General features: G+C 42.6%; 2 protein-coding genes across 2 annotated transcripts; both read left to right on the top strand.

Moving 5' to 3' along the window:
* The first annotated feature begins 30 nt into the window (after nucleotides 1-30).
* Nucleotides 31-9,533, top strand: LOC133019764 (smoothelin-like protein 1). Its single transcript, XM_061086320.1, has 13 exons — nucleotides 31-555; nucleotides 5,387-5,447; nucleotides 5,523-5,675; nucleotides 6,390-6,530; nucleotides 6,709-6,840; nucleotides 7,125-7,178; nucleotides 7,269-7,421; nucleotides 7,517-7,579; nucleotides 7,706-7,763; nucleotides 7,869-7,988; nucleotides 8,071-8,176; nucleotides 8,317-8,468; nucleotides 9,407-9,533. The coding sequence occupies exons 1-13, from the start codon at nucleotides 31-33 to the stop codon at nucleotides 9,531-9,533; spliced, it is 1,845 nt and encodes a 614-aa protein (XP_060942303.1).
* A 1,725-nt stretch (nucleotides 9,534-11,258) lies between these two features.
* Nucleotides 11,259-17,787, top strand: LOC133019353 (adapter molecule crk-like). Its single transcript, XM_061085792.1, has 3 exons — nucleotides 11,259-11,761; nucleotides 14,197-14,795; nucleotides 16,254-17,787. Exons 1-3 carry the CDS (start codon nucleotides 11,548-11,550, stop codon nucleotides 16,386-16,388), a joined length of 948 nt encoding a protein of 315 aa, XP_060941775.1. The 5' UTR covers nucleotides 11,259-11,547; the 3' UTR covers nucleotides 16,389-17,787.
* Nucleotides 17,788-18,337: the final 550 nt, after the last annotated feature.

The following is an 18,337-nucleotide window of genomic DNA, read 5'->3' as shown; positions in this document are numbered from 1 at the left end:
TTCCTAACTGGGAACTCTGGGATCTGAAACATGGAGGCCACTACAGAAGGTGTTCAGGACGCCCTGGTTGAATTCAAGTCCACCTTGCAGGCTGCGGTGAAGGAGGTGCACGTGGACGTCAGTGCCTTCAAGCAGCGTATAGAGCAGAGGATAGACGAGCTGTGCGTGTCCAACGGGCCCCTGGCCGAGGCGGTGACCCGGCTGGAGGAGGAGAACCTGCAGCTCAGAGCCAGGCTGGAGGTTCTCAGCCGCCTGGTGGAGGGCATCTCCGGACTAACAGTCGACAGGAGTCCTGAAGTGAAGGGGAAGAGCGAGGGGGGGAGCAGTTTAGAGAATGGACATGCACAAACACAATCCAAGACCCGGGAAGACAAGACGGGTTTGCTCTCGTCTCGGAGGTCAGAGGACAGCCTGTCAAGTCTGTCTTCATACTCTGATCCAGCCGGGTCCAGTGGAGGATCGGGCCAGGCTCCTGCTCCTGCTGCTACTGGTGCTGGTCCCAGAAACACCCCAGCACCTCCTCCTTGGAGAGCAAGGAGACATGCTGACCTCAACGTGAGTAAACTTTGGGTTTTTCTACAGCAGACAAAATAAAACTGGTCACAAGCTGCCAATGGACCAAGGTAGACGAGCATATATACTGGTATTGAATGTTTATCATATCAACGTGGTGAACACGATGTACAGGGTGTGAGAAAGATGCTGTTTTATTCACTCTTGTGTTTGTTCGCCTCGGCTTCCTCCCACTGACACATGCATGAGTGTGAAGGATTATCAGATGCCACCACTCAGCACCTTGGTTTATTATACTGTCATTTTTACAACCCTGTTAAATTATCCCATTGACAATTGGAGTCTGACCGATATATGAGTCGGGCCAATACGAACCTTTCACAGACATAACATGTGTATTTATGTTTATATCTTAGGTTTAAGGTTTATTTTCTTAAGTTAAGTTTCATCTATTTGGTTGTATTTGTTTTTTATGTATTACTTCCATCAAGGAGATTGTTTTTTTGTTTGTTTGTTTCGACGAAGGAAGTCATAACATTTTGGTGCAGATCAGGATTCAGGATTTTTTCCTCACTTTCTTTAATATTGGCACATAGGACAGGTTGTTTGTGTACATTCTTATTTCCCAGTGAATAATTAATGGACCTTAATCATAAACCATTTATTGAACAGCTGATTTATTGGTATTGAAAGTTTTTTACTTTCGGCCTCTGGCTCCAGTGAAAACCATTTAATCCTCCAACACAAAACCAGTGAGATTAACATTGAAATGACCTCGGTCCCATTACTCTTTAAAGCTGGTGTAACTTTCTTCCTCCTGACCCACATGACATCAACACAGTGACCTCACTGAAATGAATCAACTCGCTGCCGTGTCGACATCTTCTTGAACTTGGCCAAAGGATCCGGAGAACTCGACCGCTCCGAGGAAATCCAACCCGACTTTCGAGGGGCGACTTTTTTAAAAACTAGTTCTACGAATATTTGTTGCACCTGACCCTGAACATCCTCCTCTCCAGGGCACATTGTTTATAGCTCTGCTCTGTGTAGATCATCCATCAGGACACCAGGCCTCTCATCCATCACAACACCAGGGGGACATTCTTCAGCCTAAATGTCGTGACTGTAATTGTGTACGTCCCCGATAGTGTAAGGGAAGCTGGGCCTGTAAAATAATGATCCTTGTAAAGATCAGACGGGCTCAGGGAACTCAGTTTATACCTCTTCTATAAAAACCTCGGTCTATAAGAATCAGGATTTGTGGCGAGGCGCCTCAGTGAGAATCTGAGGACTCTGCAATATGTTTGTCTAATGTATATTTAACCTCTGGGGGGGGGGGGGGACGTTGTATAAGCACCGACTTATAGGCTCTGCATCACCTGCCAGGAAATACCTTCAGCTGGAGACCAAAATTAACACTTATTAATTATACAACTACCTCTATTTATCTGGAAATTACTAAATCTAAAAAATGATCAGCACCTACCACCGCCGCCCCCCCCCCCCCATCGCAGCCCTCTATGACCTGCTTCCATAACCGCAGGTCCTCCAAAGGCCACGTGTATTTTTGGGTGAGTGATTTCAGACTGCATCTCTTCAGAGGCTCAACACGCTCGACTCCGACTTCAGCTCATCTTAAAAACAGCGAAAGGTGAAAACACGGCGTGTGAATTCAGAGGAGCGAGAAGTCTAACTTATCAATTCACAATCGATACCTGCTCGTTAAGTTAGAACTGAAACACAAACAGAGAGAGTGAACTGCTTTATATCAAAGCCCAAGAGCTATGGAGCTTTAGGGGTCGATGCAGACACCAATATTTTGGAGTAAAGAATTTCCAATACAGATATCAAGGCCCATCTATACATAAACTGCATTGATTCCTACATTATCAAACTCTTGGGTCATTTTAGGCATAAACTTTGTTGTAATATTATAAATAAAAAAAAATGCAACAAAACAAATTGAAATTGATTCAAGAAATTATCCAAGTATATACGTCTGCATTGTTTATTCTGTAAAATCAAACTTATTTAACATCAATGCAGAAACCAATATTGTGGAGTAAAGAATTTCCAATACAGATATCAAGGCCCATCTATACATAAACTGCATTGATTCCTACATTATCAAACTGTTATAATATTATACATTTAAAAAAGCAAATGCAACCAAAGAAATTTAACTTTATTCAAGAAACTATACAAGAATATACGTCTGCATTGTTTATTCTGTAAAATATAACTTATTTGACATTAATGCAGATAACGACATGTCCATGAAAGGCTCATATATGAGACTGATAAATCGTCAAGCTAATTGTTTTTGCCTTTTTAATGACGTACCTCCCACGTAAACTTTAAGGGTGTATAAATAATTTCCTGTCCTCGACTCGCTCAGGAATCTCCACCTCTCGATTCCCCGAGTGGAAAGTTAAATTTCCGTGTACGTCTCACACCCCGAGCGAGACGACCAGCTGTCCTGTCGAAACACACGCCCTGCCAACATTCCTCTCCGCTGAGGTCACCCGGGCTTTTCCCAGCCCCCCCCACTCTGACGTACGACAAGATAGCCCCCTCATTTAATACCGAGCGTTTTTTAAAATTTGATCTCATCTTTCCTTAGTGGTTTTTAAGGTGTTAATATTTTTCCGCACAGCTTAGCTAGCGATAGTCGACCTAACTTGGGAATCCAATCGTTTTTGTAACTTTCCAAAACCGACAACAGTGGTCACAACATCAATGAGTTGAAATTGTGCCTTTATAAAATGTCCATGTCTCATGTTTCCATTAAGCTGAAGCCAAAACGTCTCATGATGTCATTTCACTAATGTCCACTAGGTGCCAGCTCCTGAAAATCTGTCAACGTCCTCCTCCAATGAATCATATAAAGTTAATGTTACTTTCATCACAGCGGAAAACTGCTGAGCAGATTTCCATGGCACCTATTGGAAGCCAACAAACTCTAACCGGCTCATACAGCTTACTATTCACTTTCTTTAACATTATGTTTTTTATATTTTTGTCAATTTTCCAGGGAATAATTCATTGATCGTGATGAAACAGAAATCTGGCACATTTATACTGATATTTATTAGCGTGTGAAAAATCTGTGCAACTTGGTTGAATTAAAAGAGGCTGTTGGACTTTTTACAGAAGGATGTTCTCTACTGAGTTACACATCTCGAGAGGTGCTTGTGTAAACTGTCAGCTAATCGTCTCTGTGCCACTCGGCACTGGAGCAGGAACGATCTGGACTCAAAGTGAAGTCGTGACCTTAAAACAGGAAACAAGGGGCTAAATGAAAAGATGCTCAGAAGCAGCATTGAGCTGAAACTCCAGAGGAACAACCCTCCTTCAACAAGCTCGTTGAATATGTCGATAATGTAGAATAGTTGAAGCTTAGAAAAGATGCATTGCTTGGTTGTCTGGGTTTTTTATAATGCTGGTTTAGTGTTTGACATTTGCAATCATAAAGGTTAAAATGTTAAAATGTTAGGTTTTATTTCATCGTTTAACCCCGAGGATCTTTTCCCTCTCACCTCTTCACCGATGCACGTGCCTGTGTGTCTGTGTGTGTATGTTTCTAAGCAGCCCGAGTCGACCTGGATGTAAACCCAGAGGTTGAAGGCATTAACAGGGTCAGACGGTGGTATCATGCTGCTGCTCCCTGAGCCCACAGATCACCGCGGTGCTTATCTCCTCCGTGGTGACGAGTTGACGGACTGAGTGCAGCGGCTTTATTATGAGGCTGCCAGGCAACTGCAGGTCTCTGGAAAGCAAAAGGTTGCAGAGGGGTGTTGGGGGGGGGGGGTCTAAATGCAGGACGGAGCTTCTGGCTGATATACCGAGGTGCTGGTTGAGCGGCTCAGACCAACTCCCTGATTTCCAAAGCATCCATTTGGGGCTATATTGGGACGTAAGAGGAGTTGAGTGGAAACTCTCGCAAAGAGGCTGATTGCAAAATCTAAAATAGGCTCTCGGAGGGAACATGGGTTTGTTGGCCCCAGCTGTCATGAAAGGAGAAGGTTTCAGCAGTGGACAGCTGAGGAACACACACACACACACACATTCATACACACACACACACACACACACACACACACACACACACACACAACTTAACAGATTTAAAGCTGACATTTTGTTATCCCCGCAGCGCGACAAGAGACTTCTGTTTGTTTGTTGTGAGCGGATCAGTGTTGCTGAGGCAAACACACTCACACTTTCACTTTGCATCACTCACTCCCATGACGGGTTCAAGCTTAAGCCAAATGAAGGAAAAGCTGGTTTGACCACTTTGAAAAGTCAGAAAAACAGAACGGAGAAATGAAAATCAATATCAAAGTACCTTAATCTCACTCAATGGAATACATATATATTTCCCAGGGTCAAAAAAATACAATCAATCTGATTTCAGCTCCCTGAATATGCCTGATGGTTTTCATCCAGATCCATGAATTGTTTTCTGAGAAACTGGTTAAAAATGTAAAACAAATATCTTGTGTTATTATTAAAACCTTTTGTTCAGATCTACTCCAACACTTAATGACTTCCTTCCTGAACTGCGCCGCTTCCTTCCACTGAATTTCCTGGAAATCTGTTCAGTAATTTTTGCATAATCCTTTGTTTGAGGCAGTTAAAACAATATACATTAAAAATGTGAACAGACAAAAGCAGAAAACATAAGCATGGATTCCTACACATCTCTGTGTGCATGAGTATAAGTCATCTTACTCTTCATAGTGGATGATGTTGTTTATCACATCGCTCCTCCATTACTGTGGTTTGCTCTTTCAGTCTTGGACTTACACATGAAAACTCTCCAGCCTTTTGAGAATTGCATGTTTTGAACTTCTTGTCTTTCCCCGAGCAGGGCACTGATGCAAAGGGAGAGAAGCAAGTCAGTGCAGCTCCAGAGGAGAACGGGAAACCAGGTGGGCTGATGGTCTGACAGGTTTCACACCAGTCACCTGACAAGCCGAGCTCACCTGTGGTCCTGCTTTTTTCAGAAAGCTCCTCAGTGGATGTTGGTGATGCAGCTGGAGGTGATGGAGACGCTCCTCAGGCTCATCGGCCTCTCGCCTCCGTCACCAAACCAAACCCTGAAGCTGCCGTCATCACGAGTTCCCTTCAGACTGCAGCCGAGACACAGACAGGGACAGGTCGGTTCACTGAAGCTCACATCACCATCTAACCCCATGTAGACGAATGTCGCGAATTTGCCTCAAACCCCATTCGGGTCTTTTTATCCCACTAATGCCTGATGGTGCAAATACTACACATACCATGAAGGTATTGGAAGTACTCTGCTGTCATCTAGTGGTCGGAGTGGAAAATACATACTAGCCCCTTGGTACTGTGCAGCAAAGTTATTTTGAGATATTAAGCTGTATTTGAAATACTGTGATGATGGAACAGCAATGATTGTACAGAAACATATGTTGTTATTCAATTTCAAGCAAAAGCAGCATCAGTATAATAATCTACATACCAGAGACTGGAAAATTTGTTAAATTACGGTTATACCCCATTATGCCTAATGTCGCTAATTTGCCTCATACCTAAATTTTATATCTATTGTATATGCTATATTGAAATCCACAATTTCCACTTAATTTAGCATCTGTATGACAGCCAAAAACACAAATAATATTTTTTTTATATATTGGAAATTAATTCAGGCAATAAGGGGTTAAATGTTATACAAAAGGAAATAAACAACTTTAGAATATAAAACTATAACTCAACAAATGGTTTATTATATACAAGTGAAGTTATTGTGCATTTATACCTGAAAACCTGTAATAATTCATGTCACATGTCAAAATACCGTTTATCTTCGCTCCTAAGAACTCAATCCACATTTTCTCTTTCAGAACAGGAAGAATCGGCTCTTCTGAACAAACCCTCCTTTCCTCTCACGTCCATGACAAAAACCAGCTCCGAGGCTCCTTCTGCCTCCCAGTCTCCAGCCTCCGTGGTTCCAGTAAAACCAGTGGAGTCCGCTGCTAGATGTGGTGAGTGGAGGATTCTAGTTTCTCATGGATGCAGCTGTTTCTCTCCAGTCTCGTCCCAGGTGGTCGCCCTCCATGGAGATGAAGATATATTTCATAGACGTTCATAGTTTAGTCTCTGTGTCTGATTGCTGTTAAACATCCATCACACTTTGACTTCACTCGATTCTCCCTTTTTCAGATGCTGACGAGCCTCTGCCGCATCTTCCCGTCACTGCCATGAAAACCAAACCTGCTCCTGAGGCTCCGCTGAGCTCCAGATCTGCTCCGGGTCCGGCAGCAGAGCCCAGAGCTGCAGAGGCTCCAACTCCCAGTAGGTTTCATTTGTGGACACTGGGAGCAAGTGAAGACACGTCGTCTGGGACAAATAATTTTGTATTATTTGAGCCTTTTCTAGTTTTAGTTTTATCTTATTTTGTTCAGGGCATCAACTTAAACTGACACTTTAAACTCTTTTCCCCCTAAAAAAATGATTGTTCAATTCAATCATGATATAGACTCAAAAACACTCAAATGCAACCTCATCTCATCATATTATGATTTTCTTTTCGTTCCATTTGTGCCTAAATTTCCTGTTTTCCATCTCCTCATGTGCAGCTTCACCTGGAGCCAAGGATCCGGGCTCTGGAAGAGAATATCCATTTAGACGTGGTGGGAACATCACATGGCTGCAATATCCTGATGTTCTCAGATTTAGATTCATCTGTAGATTGTAATGTGCTTCATTTGTTTTTTCGTTAGACGCTGGTGAACCCAAACCACACCTTCCTCTTCCTGCTGCAACCAAACCCATCACAGAGTCTTCGTCACCAGCTTCACCAGCTCAGTCGTCTCCGGCTCTGTCAGCGTCCACGGACCCGACACTGAAACCCGGAGAATATCCCTTTAAACGTAGTGAGTTTCAGGATTTGACTCAGGAGTAAATGTTTTCAATTCACTCTATTTCCTTTCATCTCTTCAAAAAATATGTTTTTCCCTCATTGATCCAGTTCCAGTTCTGAAAACCCCCAGTCCCAGTCTGAAGAGGAGTGTGAGCTTTCCTCAGCCTGCAGGTAAAACACACACAACCCTCATTAGGCCTGAAACAGTTCACTGAGGCTTTCAACTTTTCAAAACCGCTCTAGAATCTTAAGTTTTTGTCATTTAATAATTGTTTTGTTTGTTTTTCTCCTATTTAGAAAAATTACTTCCTTCCAAATCCATCATCAAATCTGGTTTCTCACCTCATTTGGACAAGTGAGTTTTAACAATGAATCTTTTGTTTGACTTCTTATTCACTTTGGTTTGACTGATGTTTCTGTTGGTCTAAAGCCACGTGGGCGACTTGTTGTTTCTCCACAGGAAGAAACCTGGAGGAGTGGAGTTCAAACAGGACCTGATGAAGTCTCAGACACTCCCCCGCTCCAACGGGGCTCAGGCCAAACGAGCTCTCTTCGAAAGGATGAACTCAGAACCGACCAAGTGAGTGGGACTGAATTAATTTCTCCATTTAATCCTGATCCAGCCACAGACACAAGTGACAAGCTGCTTTTCTCTCGAACAGGCCGAAGGACTCGAAGCCCAAACTGAAACGCTCTCAGAGCTTCTCCAGCAGTGGAATCAAACAGATTCTCTTGGAGTGGTGCCGCTCGAAAACTATCGGATATCAGGTATGAAAACTGGGTATAAGATACTACACATCTTAAATCTGTTAGGTTAAAACTACTGAACGACTGATTTATCGTTAAGCCAATAAACATCTACCGATATGAGCATTTCACAGACACATCTGTGATATTTTCCCTTTCAGAACATCGACATCCAGAACTTCTCGTCCAGCTGGAGCGACGGGATGGCGTTCTGTGCCCTGGTTCACTCCTTCTTCCCTCTGGAGTTCGACTACAACGAACTGAACTCCGCCAACCGCAAACACAACTTGGGTCTGGCGTTCACCACTGCAGAGTAAGTGACTGTGTGTGTGTGTGTGTGAGAGTGTGTGAGTGTGTGTGTGCTGTTGTAACTCAGGTAATTCAGATTTCCAGAAGGAAAGAAGTTTAGTTTGCTGGCAGACGCAAGTTTTGTGATGGAAAATGAAATTTGAGAAACTTAAACCTGAACTGTGGGATCATGCAACTCGGCCAAAACCAACTTTAAAACACTCCTGAAAAGTTTAAACAACTTCTATTAGAAAGTTTTTGAGTCTGGATGAAAAACAGAGACAAACTTGACTGTTTCCAAACAAACTCAGGTCTTGAATTTCTTGAGTTCAGACAGAGAGCAGATCGGTGAGGCTGCTGAGGCCTAGCCACACATGTACATGACAACATGAAGATATGTTTAAGCAGAGAGTATATAATATATATAAAAGAACTTCCACCCTCACAACATCTGGGTTGTGTAGAAGACACCCTAACCAAAACTGTTCATTTTCTTTATGATTTAAAATAAAGGATAAACAGTAGATATAGTTCAATTAGATAAGATGACGTCACGCAGAGCAAAACACTTTCTGTCTTTCGTCTGTCAAACATGGTGATTATCCTCAATCCTCCTTTAGATGATCATCAAAAACGAGACATTAGTATTTTTTTCATTTAAATTTGGAACCATAATCGATTCTTTATTTGCCAAAATTTAAATCAAATGTCCTTTTCTTCTAGGAGTAGGAGTAAATCTTTATTTTAGCTGTTTAGCTCCATTGACAAAATTGACTTCTGATCTCTAGATGAACTGAAACCAATTCTGGTGGAACAACATTAACAGTCTCTGGTTTAACTGCAGCACAAAGCAGGACGTGCTTTGAAAATGACTGATTGTTTCATCATATCTATTATTTATTCCATTCGAATCACTTTATATTTTATTCATCCTTATGACCGCATGGTGCTTCCTTGTTCCAGGGTGCAGGCCGACTGTATGCGCCTGATCGAGGTGGAGGACATGATGGTGATGGGAGAGAGGCCCGACCCCATGTGTGTGTTCACATACGTCCAGTCGCTCTACAGCCACCTGAAGCAGTTTGAATAACTCTGTATCAGAGTCGATGAAGAAGTCCAGATGTTTTTTAAACCACAGTGTGACGTGAACACTTTTGATTGGCTGAATTAATGTGAAGCCTGAAATCAACCTCTGACGATGAAAAGCAATAAGAAACCAGTTGTTCAAATAACTTCAATCCCATCTGATCAGTTTTATACTGTGTGTGTGTGTTCACCCTCATTTCCTTCAGTATTGATTGCAGACAACTGATTCTAATAATGCTCTGTCTTACGACTCGTGCGCCTCCGATTGTTTCTGTATTTACAAAAGAGGCTTTTTGAATTAAAATAAAATAAAAGGGAAGTGAAAGAAAAAGTTAATAGTTTGTAAACCGGCTGTCGACAGGGATGTGAATGAGTGAAGTTACATATGAGAGATTTATGAAGTGTTGAGATGCTGCAGGAACGATAAATGGAAGTTTTGCCTTTTGAATCTTGAAATAAAGCAGTTTTCTAATGATTCTTTGTGTTTTTATGATTCTTGCCGACTTCACAACAAAGACCCACGATCAGGACGTAGAGTATAAGTGTGATACTGTAAATATTAAAGGCGTTTCTACACAACAAAGTTTGACACAAAAAGGGACAAGTAAACATTTAAAGAAAAATTTAAATCTTAACATTTTAATGACACAGTTGCAGTTATAACTGATAAGTTCAAACATAATCAGGAACTGTTTTGGTAGTTTTTAAAGTAGTTTGATGAAAATGTAGCTTTGATTCACTTAAAATGAAAATTTGGGGGGTTACTCATTACATTCGTTAAGGCTCTATCTAAATAGAGGACAACCTTAATTAAGGAAGTGAAAAGGGTATATTTTCTGATTAAGAGTTATGATATTAATATACTTATGTTTTACTTCAGAAATTAATCAATTGTAAGTGACAAGTGTCTTGAGCAGATGTGTCAGCAAAATAAGATAAAACAATTTAAGTGGCATGTTTATGCAGTGGTATTATTATGTATTTATGTTTTATATAAAGCTTTTGTAAAAAATCATTTTTATATATATTATATATTATATACAAGTTTTCAGAATAAGATATGTTGAAATGGGCTTCAGATTTAACCGCGAGTTTACATCGCCATCTACTGGTGGACACTGTTTAGTGCACAGTGCCACTTACCAAAAAAACGATTTCAAATCAGAAGATATTTGCTGGTGTATTTGTGCAAGTACAAATATATAAAATATAGAAATACGAAAGATAAATGATACATGAACAACTTCTATAAGCCCCAGGGGAGGGACTGTGTAATACGTTGTTACTTAAACTTTCATTTGAACTCTTTCAAGAAGCCAAACCACCCAAAGTCCTTTGGGTGATATCAAAACTTTGTTTTATGTAATGATAAACAATTTTCTGATATTTTTATAAAACATCCCATTTAAATCAAAAACAATCTGCAGAAAAGTTTAATTAGTTGGTTAATTGTGCTGCGTTCACGGCTCCAAAGGAGTTGGAAAATCTAAAACATCTAAACTAATACAATCCTTTGAGTCATTTCTTAGATTTAAGTCTTTACACTCGGTAAAGTAAATTATTTAACAGACGCTCAGAAAACAGCGAATGATCATTTAAATTAAAACAAACATTTGACTCGTTGAATAAAGTCAGTTAATGTTCAGCTTTGATTTGCAGCATTTCTTTTCCGAAGGGTCCCTGAACGCATCGCTTCCCATGGCCCAGGCATCACTTCCGGTAGATGAGGTCAACGTTTCCCCTGATCCGCCATTTCAGTCCCAGTTACTTTCTTGTTGCACATTAGTTTTCAAACAATTCTGTGATTTTTTTTACGTTTTCACCCTGAAGTGAAAATCCTTGTTCGAGCCTCAACGTGAACTCGCTCCGAGCCAACGCCTCGATGCTACTTAGCGGAAGTTGCTAACCTGTTAGCATCGTTTCCCCCGGGCGGGCTGGGCGAGTCGAACCCGAAGTTTCGTGTATGAGTCGCGGGTAGACGGAGAGGCCCTTGAAGCCTCGGACTGGATTTCGCAGCCATGGCCGGGAATTTCGACGCCGAAGACCGAGGGAGCTGGTTCTGGGGGAGGCTGAGCCGCCAGGAAGGGGTGTCCCTGCTCCAGGGGCAGCGGCACGGCGTGTTCCTGGTGCGGGACTCGATCACCAGCCCCGGGGACTACGTGCTGTCCGTGTCGGAGAACTCCAAAGTGTCCCACTACATCATCAACAGCATCAGCAACAACCGGCAGTCAGGTAGCGTCCATTGCTTCCTGTCTTCACTTCACTGCTGAGATTTGTCCTGATTTGTCCAGGAGTTAGTCCCATCCCCGCCAAACCCCACTGACAAAATGTCCACTTTAACACAATCACACACAATTCGCCAAAATACGTTCACTTTTGCACATTTTTATATCATTTTACCTTTAATCAGAGTGTTTTCTTTAAATCGGCGTGTGTTTAACGTCATGTTCTGCACCAATTTAAACAAAATTAAAACTTTATTAACATGTGCTCCCCTCATCCGCCCGCTACTTTGGACGCTGTTGCTAACGAGCTAGCTCCCCTGGTTAAAGCAGAAATCTGACTTCAGCTCCAACTCTTTTAAATTGAGAGTATCCACTTGTTGCTTTATGTAACCCGATCCTCTTGTGTAATGTATGTTAACACAACCTGGCTGTGTTGAAAGTGAAAGTTACGTTGAAAGTGTGTGTTAGCCAAGTGGAGTTAAAGTTAGGCGCTTTTTACATGGAGTCTGGTGAAACTTTTTTTTAGCTAGCTCGCCATCAACAATCACTTGCATTGTAAAACCGTAAAACTTGTTGTAAGGGTTTGAACACATGTGTCCCGAGGTGGGTTGTGTGTCCGTGGGAAGGCAGCAGAGGTGCAGGGAGGTGGGCTGGGTCCTGGTGGTCCTGGTCCTCCTCCTCCTGCTGCTGCTGGAGGGATGAATGGAACTGGGCTGTCACTACTGGGGGGATGACTGGTCAGATTGGCGTCTGTGGAATGTCTGTGATCTTTCCCCTGGTGCACAGCCCCTCTCTCTCTCTCAGGTCTGCTGCCTCTGTGCCTCCAGCTCCTCGTGGCTGTTGCACAACTCTCAAGGGCTTCCTGAGGATCGGGTGGTTCCCATCCAGGTGTAAATCAACAATCGTGGGATATGTCATCGTAGATTAAGTGATTGATGGGTTGGACCGAAATCAAAGTTAGGTTCATTTTGAATGATTTTAGAATAAATAACAAGAAGTTGACTATCCCGTTCGAAGGTCTTCTGCTCAGGTAGATGTTTGCAGCCACCAGCGGATGTTATGAACATAACCTTAGTGTCATCAAGTGTTTCGACCACATAATCAGCGGTACAGGTCAAACCTGAGGGTTCACAGAGGCTAAAGGTGAATCTGACTGGCTACTGGTTTGTAGGGCAGTTCTATGAAAGCCAGAGAGGCGGTGGACTAGTGGCAGAAACTTGGACTATGGGCAGATAAGGTCTGTGGTTCGTCTCTGGTTGGACTCCACGGAGAAACAACAAAAAGACAAACCTGGATTGATCTGTCCAAAAATCCAAGAGGATTCTCCCTACCCTGTCTAGTGCCCCTGAGCAAGGCACCTTACTCCCCCAACATCTGCTCCCCGGGCACCGTACATGGCTGCTCACTGCTCTGTGTGTCCTGCACCAGATGGGTTAAAGGCAGATGTTAAATTTCCCTACAATTGCATGAGTGTGCTTGTGCATGTCTGTGCATGTGTTTGGGACAAATAAATGTATCTTAATGTATCTTAATGTATCTTAATGTGGCCGCCAGGAAGATCAGACAACATTAATCCCTTTACGTCTTTTTAAATGAAACACCGTCCCAACATAGGACAAGAAGGAGAATATCCCTTGTTTGCTATGCCGCACTAATTTATGCAGATGTTAGGGACATGTCTTCATATGTGAATAAGAATAAAATCTGTGAGCAACTTACACCCTCAGAGAATGAACGCCACAGAACTTCTTTTATCATCCAGCTTTCATCCCTGAAAACGGATATGCAAATCAATAAATTCCGGAATACACAACAATGGCCTTTTTAAATAAGAATAATCTTGTGTACGTTACACAACTCTACAGCGAGTAATCTGGCCAAAAAAGGTGATATTTTCGCGAACTGGAAAACACTACTACTAATTGCTGAAGCTCCATCAGGTAATATTGTCAGTATTATCTGATATTATTGGAGCATCTCACTGATTTACCACAAACATTTGCATAAGGTAAACAGCAAAACAACAACACAACAGTATTCCTGTTTGTGACTCTGTCCTAGATGTGTGCCGGGTATTTGGGCGGCTCATGGAACCCCTGCTGTGATAATGCTGGAGCTCCATCTGTTCACTTGCTGTCACGAGGCCCACAGCTTGTCTGGAACATCAGATTATTATGGAACATGCATGTTTTGGTGTATATGATGTAAATGTATGAATGAGAAGTTGCCAAATGGGCCTTTTGTCCTATCGAATGCCCGTTAGTTCCCACATCAGGACATGATTAGACGGTTAATCCTACATTTACAATGTCTGGAAGAGTGCGGCCACTCGTCATGCAACTTCAGGTTCTGTCTACATATGTCACAGTTTAGTTGATTGATTTGTTTCACTTGTGTTTTTAATTTCCACAAATTCACAAAATCCCTTTCCTCCTCTGCCAGGTTTGGCTCCTCCTCGGTTTCGGATCGGGGATCAGGAGTTCGAGGCGCTGCCGGCCCTGCTGGAGTTCTATAAGATCCACTACCTGGACACCACTACACTCATAGAGCCCATCAGCAAGGCCAAGCACACGGGCTTCGTCCCCTCTGTGGGGGTCCCGGTGCAGCCGGACGAGGCCGAGTTTGTCCGGGCACTGTTTGACTTCCCGGGAAACGACGATGAGGACCTCCCCTTCCGCAAGGGTGACATTCTGCGTGTGCTGGAGAAGCCTGAGGATCAGTGGTGGAACGCCGCGAACCAGGAGGGCCGAGCCGGGATGATCCCCGTGCCCTACGTGGAGAAGTACCGGCCCGCCTCGCCCACCAACGCCGGTCTGGGTCCCCCTTCTGCGGGGGCAGGACAGGGGGGGCAAACTGCAGGGGTAGCGGCTAGCACAGACGGAACAGGGGCGTCGCCGCCCACCCCTGTGGGGGACCCAGGCCAGTACGCCCAGCCTGTCGTCAGCACTCAGCTTCCCAACCTGCAGAATGGGCCTGTGTTTGCTCGAGCCATTCAGAAGAGGGTGCCCAACGCCTACGACAAGACGGCGCTCGCTCTTGAGGTAGCTATCCCACCCTCCCTCCCTCCCTCCATTCATTCTCTCCAAGACTGTCTTTCTATTAACCTCTTTCACTTCTCTGGTGTCAGTTAGGAAACAGTAGAGGCAGCCTAGATTGTCCAGGTCCTTAATGGCTCACTCATGCATGTGAGCACACACACAGTCTCTTTACAAATGCGAGCTGACAGTGCACATGAAGACACTCACAGTGGGATGTCTTTATATAGAAGGACAGACATGGATCCTGTATAATGAGTCTTCTTTATGTTGGATTAATGTGAATGCTGCATTCATTGCTGCTGATGAAAAGAGGCACATTGGCTTCAGTTGTTTTCTCGGAGCAAATAAATCAACAGTTTGTTCGGATTAGAATAAAATGGAAATGGGGGTGGAGGTTAATAAAGACAGTTTGACAAAGACAAGTCACCCTGGTGGATAATGAGCTAACTGCTAGTAGGATTTTTATGTAGTTAAATAAGTAGCCAAAGGCAGCTTGTTCATAGTAGCCTTGATAAATCATTTGTTTTTCATAAAATCTCAAACTGTGCATCACAGTTAAAGTAACATCTTCAAATGTGAGATTTTGACTGACCAATTAAGCTGCTTTCAGACATGCATGGCATCCCGGACAGTTTCCCTAAATTTTCCAACGTTTTGCGGGAACTTTAAGTTAAAGTTAATGTTTGAAACAACAGTTCAACTTTTGTGTAACATTGGTAAAAAACAGATGTTGAAACATGAGGATTTTCATAAGAGAAAAGTAAATAAAATAGTTGCTAATTAATTTTCTTTTGAATAACTCTATTGAATAAGACAGTAATCCTTTCTACTCTCCATCAAGTGATATGCTTGTTGGGGCTTTTATAAACACAGAGAGAACTGGATTAAGAAGAAAGCTGAATTAAATTGTATTATTGTAATGAGTCATCTCTTAAATTCCTGTGCTGTCAGTTGTTGAAGCTCTGATCTCTCTTTCTTTGTCTTTCCCACCTCGTTTATTTGAGTCCCCTAAAGAAACGCTGACGCCACCATTTTGTATGATATACGAATAATTGAAGATGGTGTATATTTGGTGCTGTTGTGTGAGATGAATCAAACTGTGATTATGAAGCTCTGCTGTGGTTTCAATGGGACACAGTATATTTGTGCCGTCCGCCCGGTTGTAGACGGTGGATTTAAGATTCAAAGTGTTTATCTATCAGTAATTTACAACTCACAGGGATATTCCCCTTTTTAATTATCTATTTTGCTGTTCTGCATTCGTAAAAATGAAGATGGGTCAGTCAATTCTACGTCAATACTGTTCTATGTGCAGGCCTGATAGAATCTGAATCAGACATTGATCTGGTATCGATAGCTTCGAGTTGCATGAACTGATTCTGCCACAGGGCGGAGAGAGAGAGACAGTGTGTCAGCTCCATCTCTATCTCTGCATTCATCCCTGGTGTTGTCGTTTCACAGGTGGGAGACATGGTGAAAGTGACCAAGATCAACGTGAACGGCCAGTGGGAGGGCGAGTGCAAGGGCAAGCGAGGCCACTTCCCCTTCACCCACGTGCGGCTGTTGGAACAGCAGCAACCCGAGGAGGAGAGCTGAGAAGCATCCCCTGCGCACACCCCATGTTCGGAAAGATTTCTACAAGCACACAGTATATATGAACTTACGAGTAAAACCAATGAGGCGCACCTGACCCTGCCAGCACAAAACGTGTGTGGGCTGATGTTGCCTAACGTCGTCTGTCACACTAAGAGTTTACACTAAGGTTAGGCTGATATCGGGTCGCCTATATGAGCTTCTTTTTTTAATTCAACGTCACACATCATCTTTGTCTTCCTCCTCGACCGTGGCCACATGGAAAGTCTTCATACCCAGCAATGAAACATTTCCAGCAAGTAGATGGTGACATTTATGGATATTTATTGGTGTCAAATTTAAATTGAAAACACTCATGGGAATTCTTTATCTGCAGCTTCATGGTGGTCCACAACTTCCAGTAACTTCAAGGCATTTTCTTTTTTAACTTTTTGTATAATTGTTGTTGAGCAGGCGTAGAGGTAAAACATTGTTTTAAGGTTCACTCAAACCTAACCTGGTTGGTTAATGATGACTTTCAGATTGGTTGATACAGCACAAGGCTCTACCTTTTTGTCTTGTTTCTATGATTGGGCATTATTTATTCCACACTAGATCCAGTAGCAGTCTCAACTGGGATGGCACTGGGAGGTGGAGAACTCACCTCCACCAAGGCCCAACAGTCCCGATCCTTTCAATCAGGCTGCATCAAATTGCAGAAACTCAGAGAGACCAGTTCCCTGATTGTTTTAATCAGAATCTATGCAACCAAACTACAGTTGTAGAAATGAACAGTTTGACATTAGAACAATTTCTTCATCAAAGACCAGGGTTCTTAGTGAGTTCCCCCTCAAAAGAAGCTTCTAACATTATTAATTTAATCAGGTATGATTGGTGTAAAAAGCAATGAAAGATATTCAGCGGAGAAGGCATGAACATCGACAAATGAAATAGTTTGAATTAGAGTCTGACTGATGTGAACTTTTAGGGGTTGATGCCAATACCATTATTTGAGATTTTTAAACTTTCAATACCAAAATATCAGCTGACAAACATATTTATTTTTTAAAAATTGGCAGTGATTGGGAGAATGTTATCAAATTACGACGAAGAAATGTAATCCAGGCTACAAAGAAAATACAACCAAAGACATACAAAATTGTTCTTCAAATATAAACACAAATGCACATCTTTACTGCATTGTTTACTCAATCATGAGCAGGTAACAATACGTCTGTGGATGATTCATATCGGCTGATTTGTGTCGGCTGATGTTTCATTCGGGCTCTAGTTTGAATATTGATTCGGACAGTTCCAGCTGTATCAGGCACCAGTGACCGATATCAGTCAAACCCTAGTTCACACCCCCCAGTATTGAAGTCTGCACTGCACATACAGTTACACAGCAGAGTCCACCCCCCCCCCCCCCCCTCTTTTCTTCCCTGCCTGCGTATCCCTGGATGGTTAATTTCATTCATCCACAGAAGGGAAAAATAACTGATTGCCGGAGACTCAACGCTCAGCTTCTCTCACAGAATCATGAATCAGTGAGTTTTCTTCTTTTTTTTTAAGTGCCAGACTTTGAACCTCAGAGCAAAACGATCAAAGACTTTTCCTGACGTCTCGTGGAGGAGGACAGTCGGCGTCGCAGAGACCACGTCTCCAACTTACTACATGCTACCCACACTACGAACCAAGTCCTCTTTTTTTTGTACTAAAAGTGGAAAATATTATTATAGAATTGACTTTATATGAATATACACACCTTACATGCTAAATACTGTAGAAAACCTCTTTCCTTCGCCTGTTATTTTTATGTTCCTCTTTTTAAACACTATCGGGCGCCAACATGGACGACTTCAAACGCAGCCGAGTGAAAGAACAAACTGAGCGGCCTGTGGCGGAGGATGGAAGGATTCCCCGTGGGCCCTTTTAAAAAAAGATGAGAACGAGGGATTTTATTTGTCTTCCAG

Source organism: Limanda limanda, chromosome 14, assembly GCF_963576545.1.
Source record: "Limanda limanda chromosome 14, fLimLim1.1, whole genome shotgun sequence".
Lineage (NCBI taxonomy): Eukaryota > Metazoa > Chordata > Actinopteri > Pleuronectiformes > Pleuronectidae > Limanda > Limanda limanda.
Note: the sequence above shows the minus strand (reverse complement) of the source record. Positions and strands in the feature narration are given on the sequence as shown.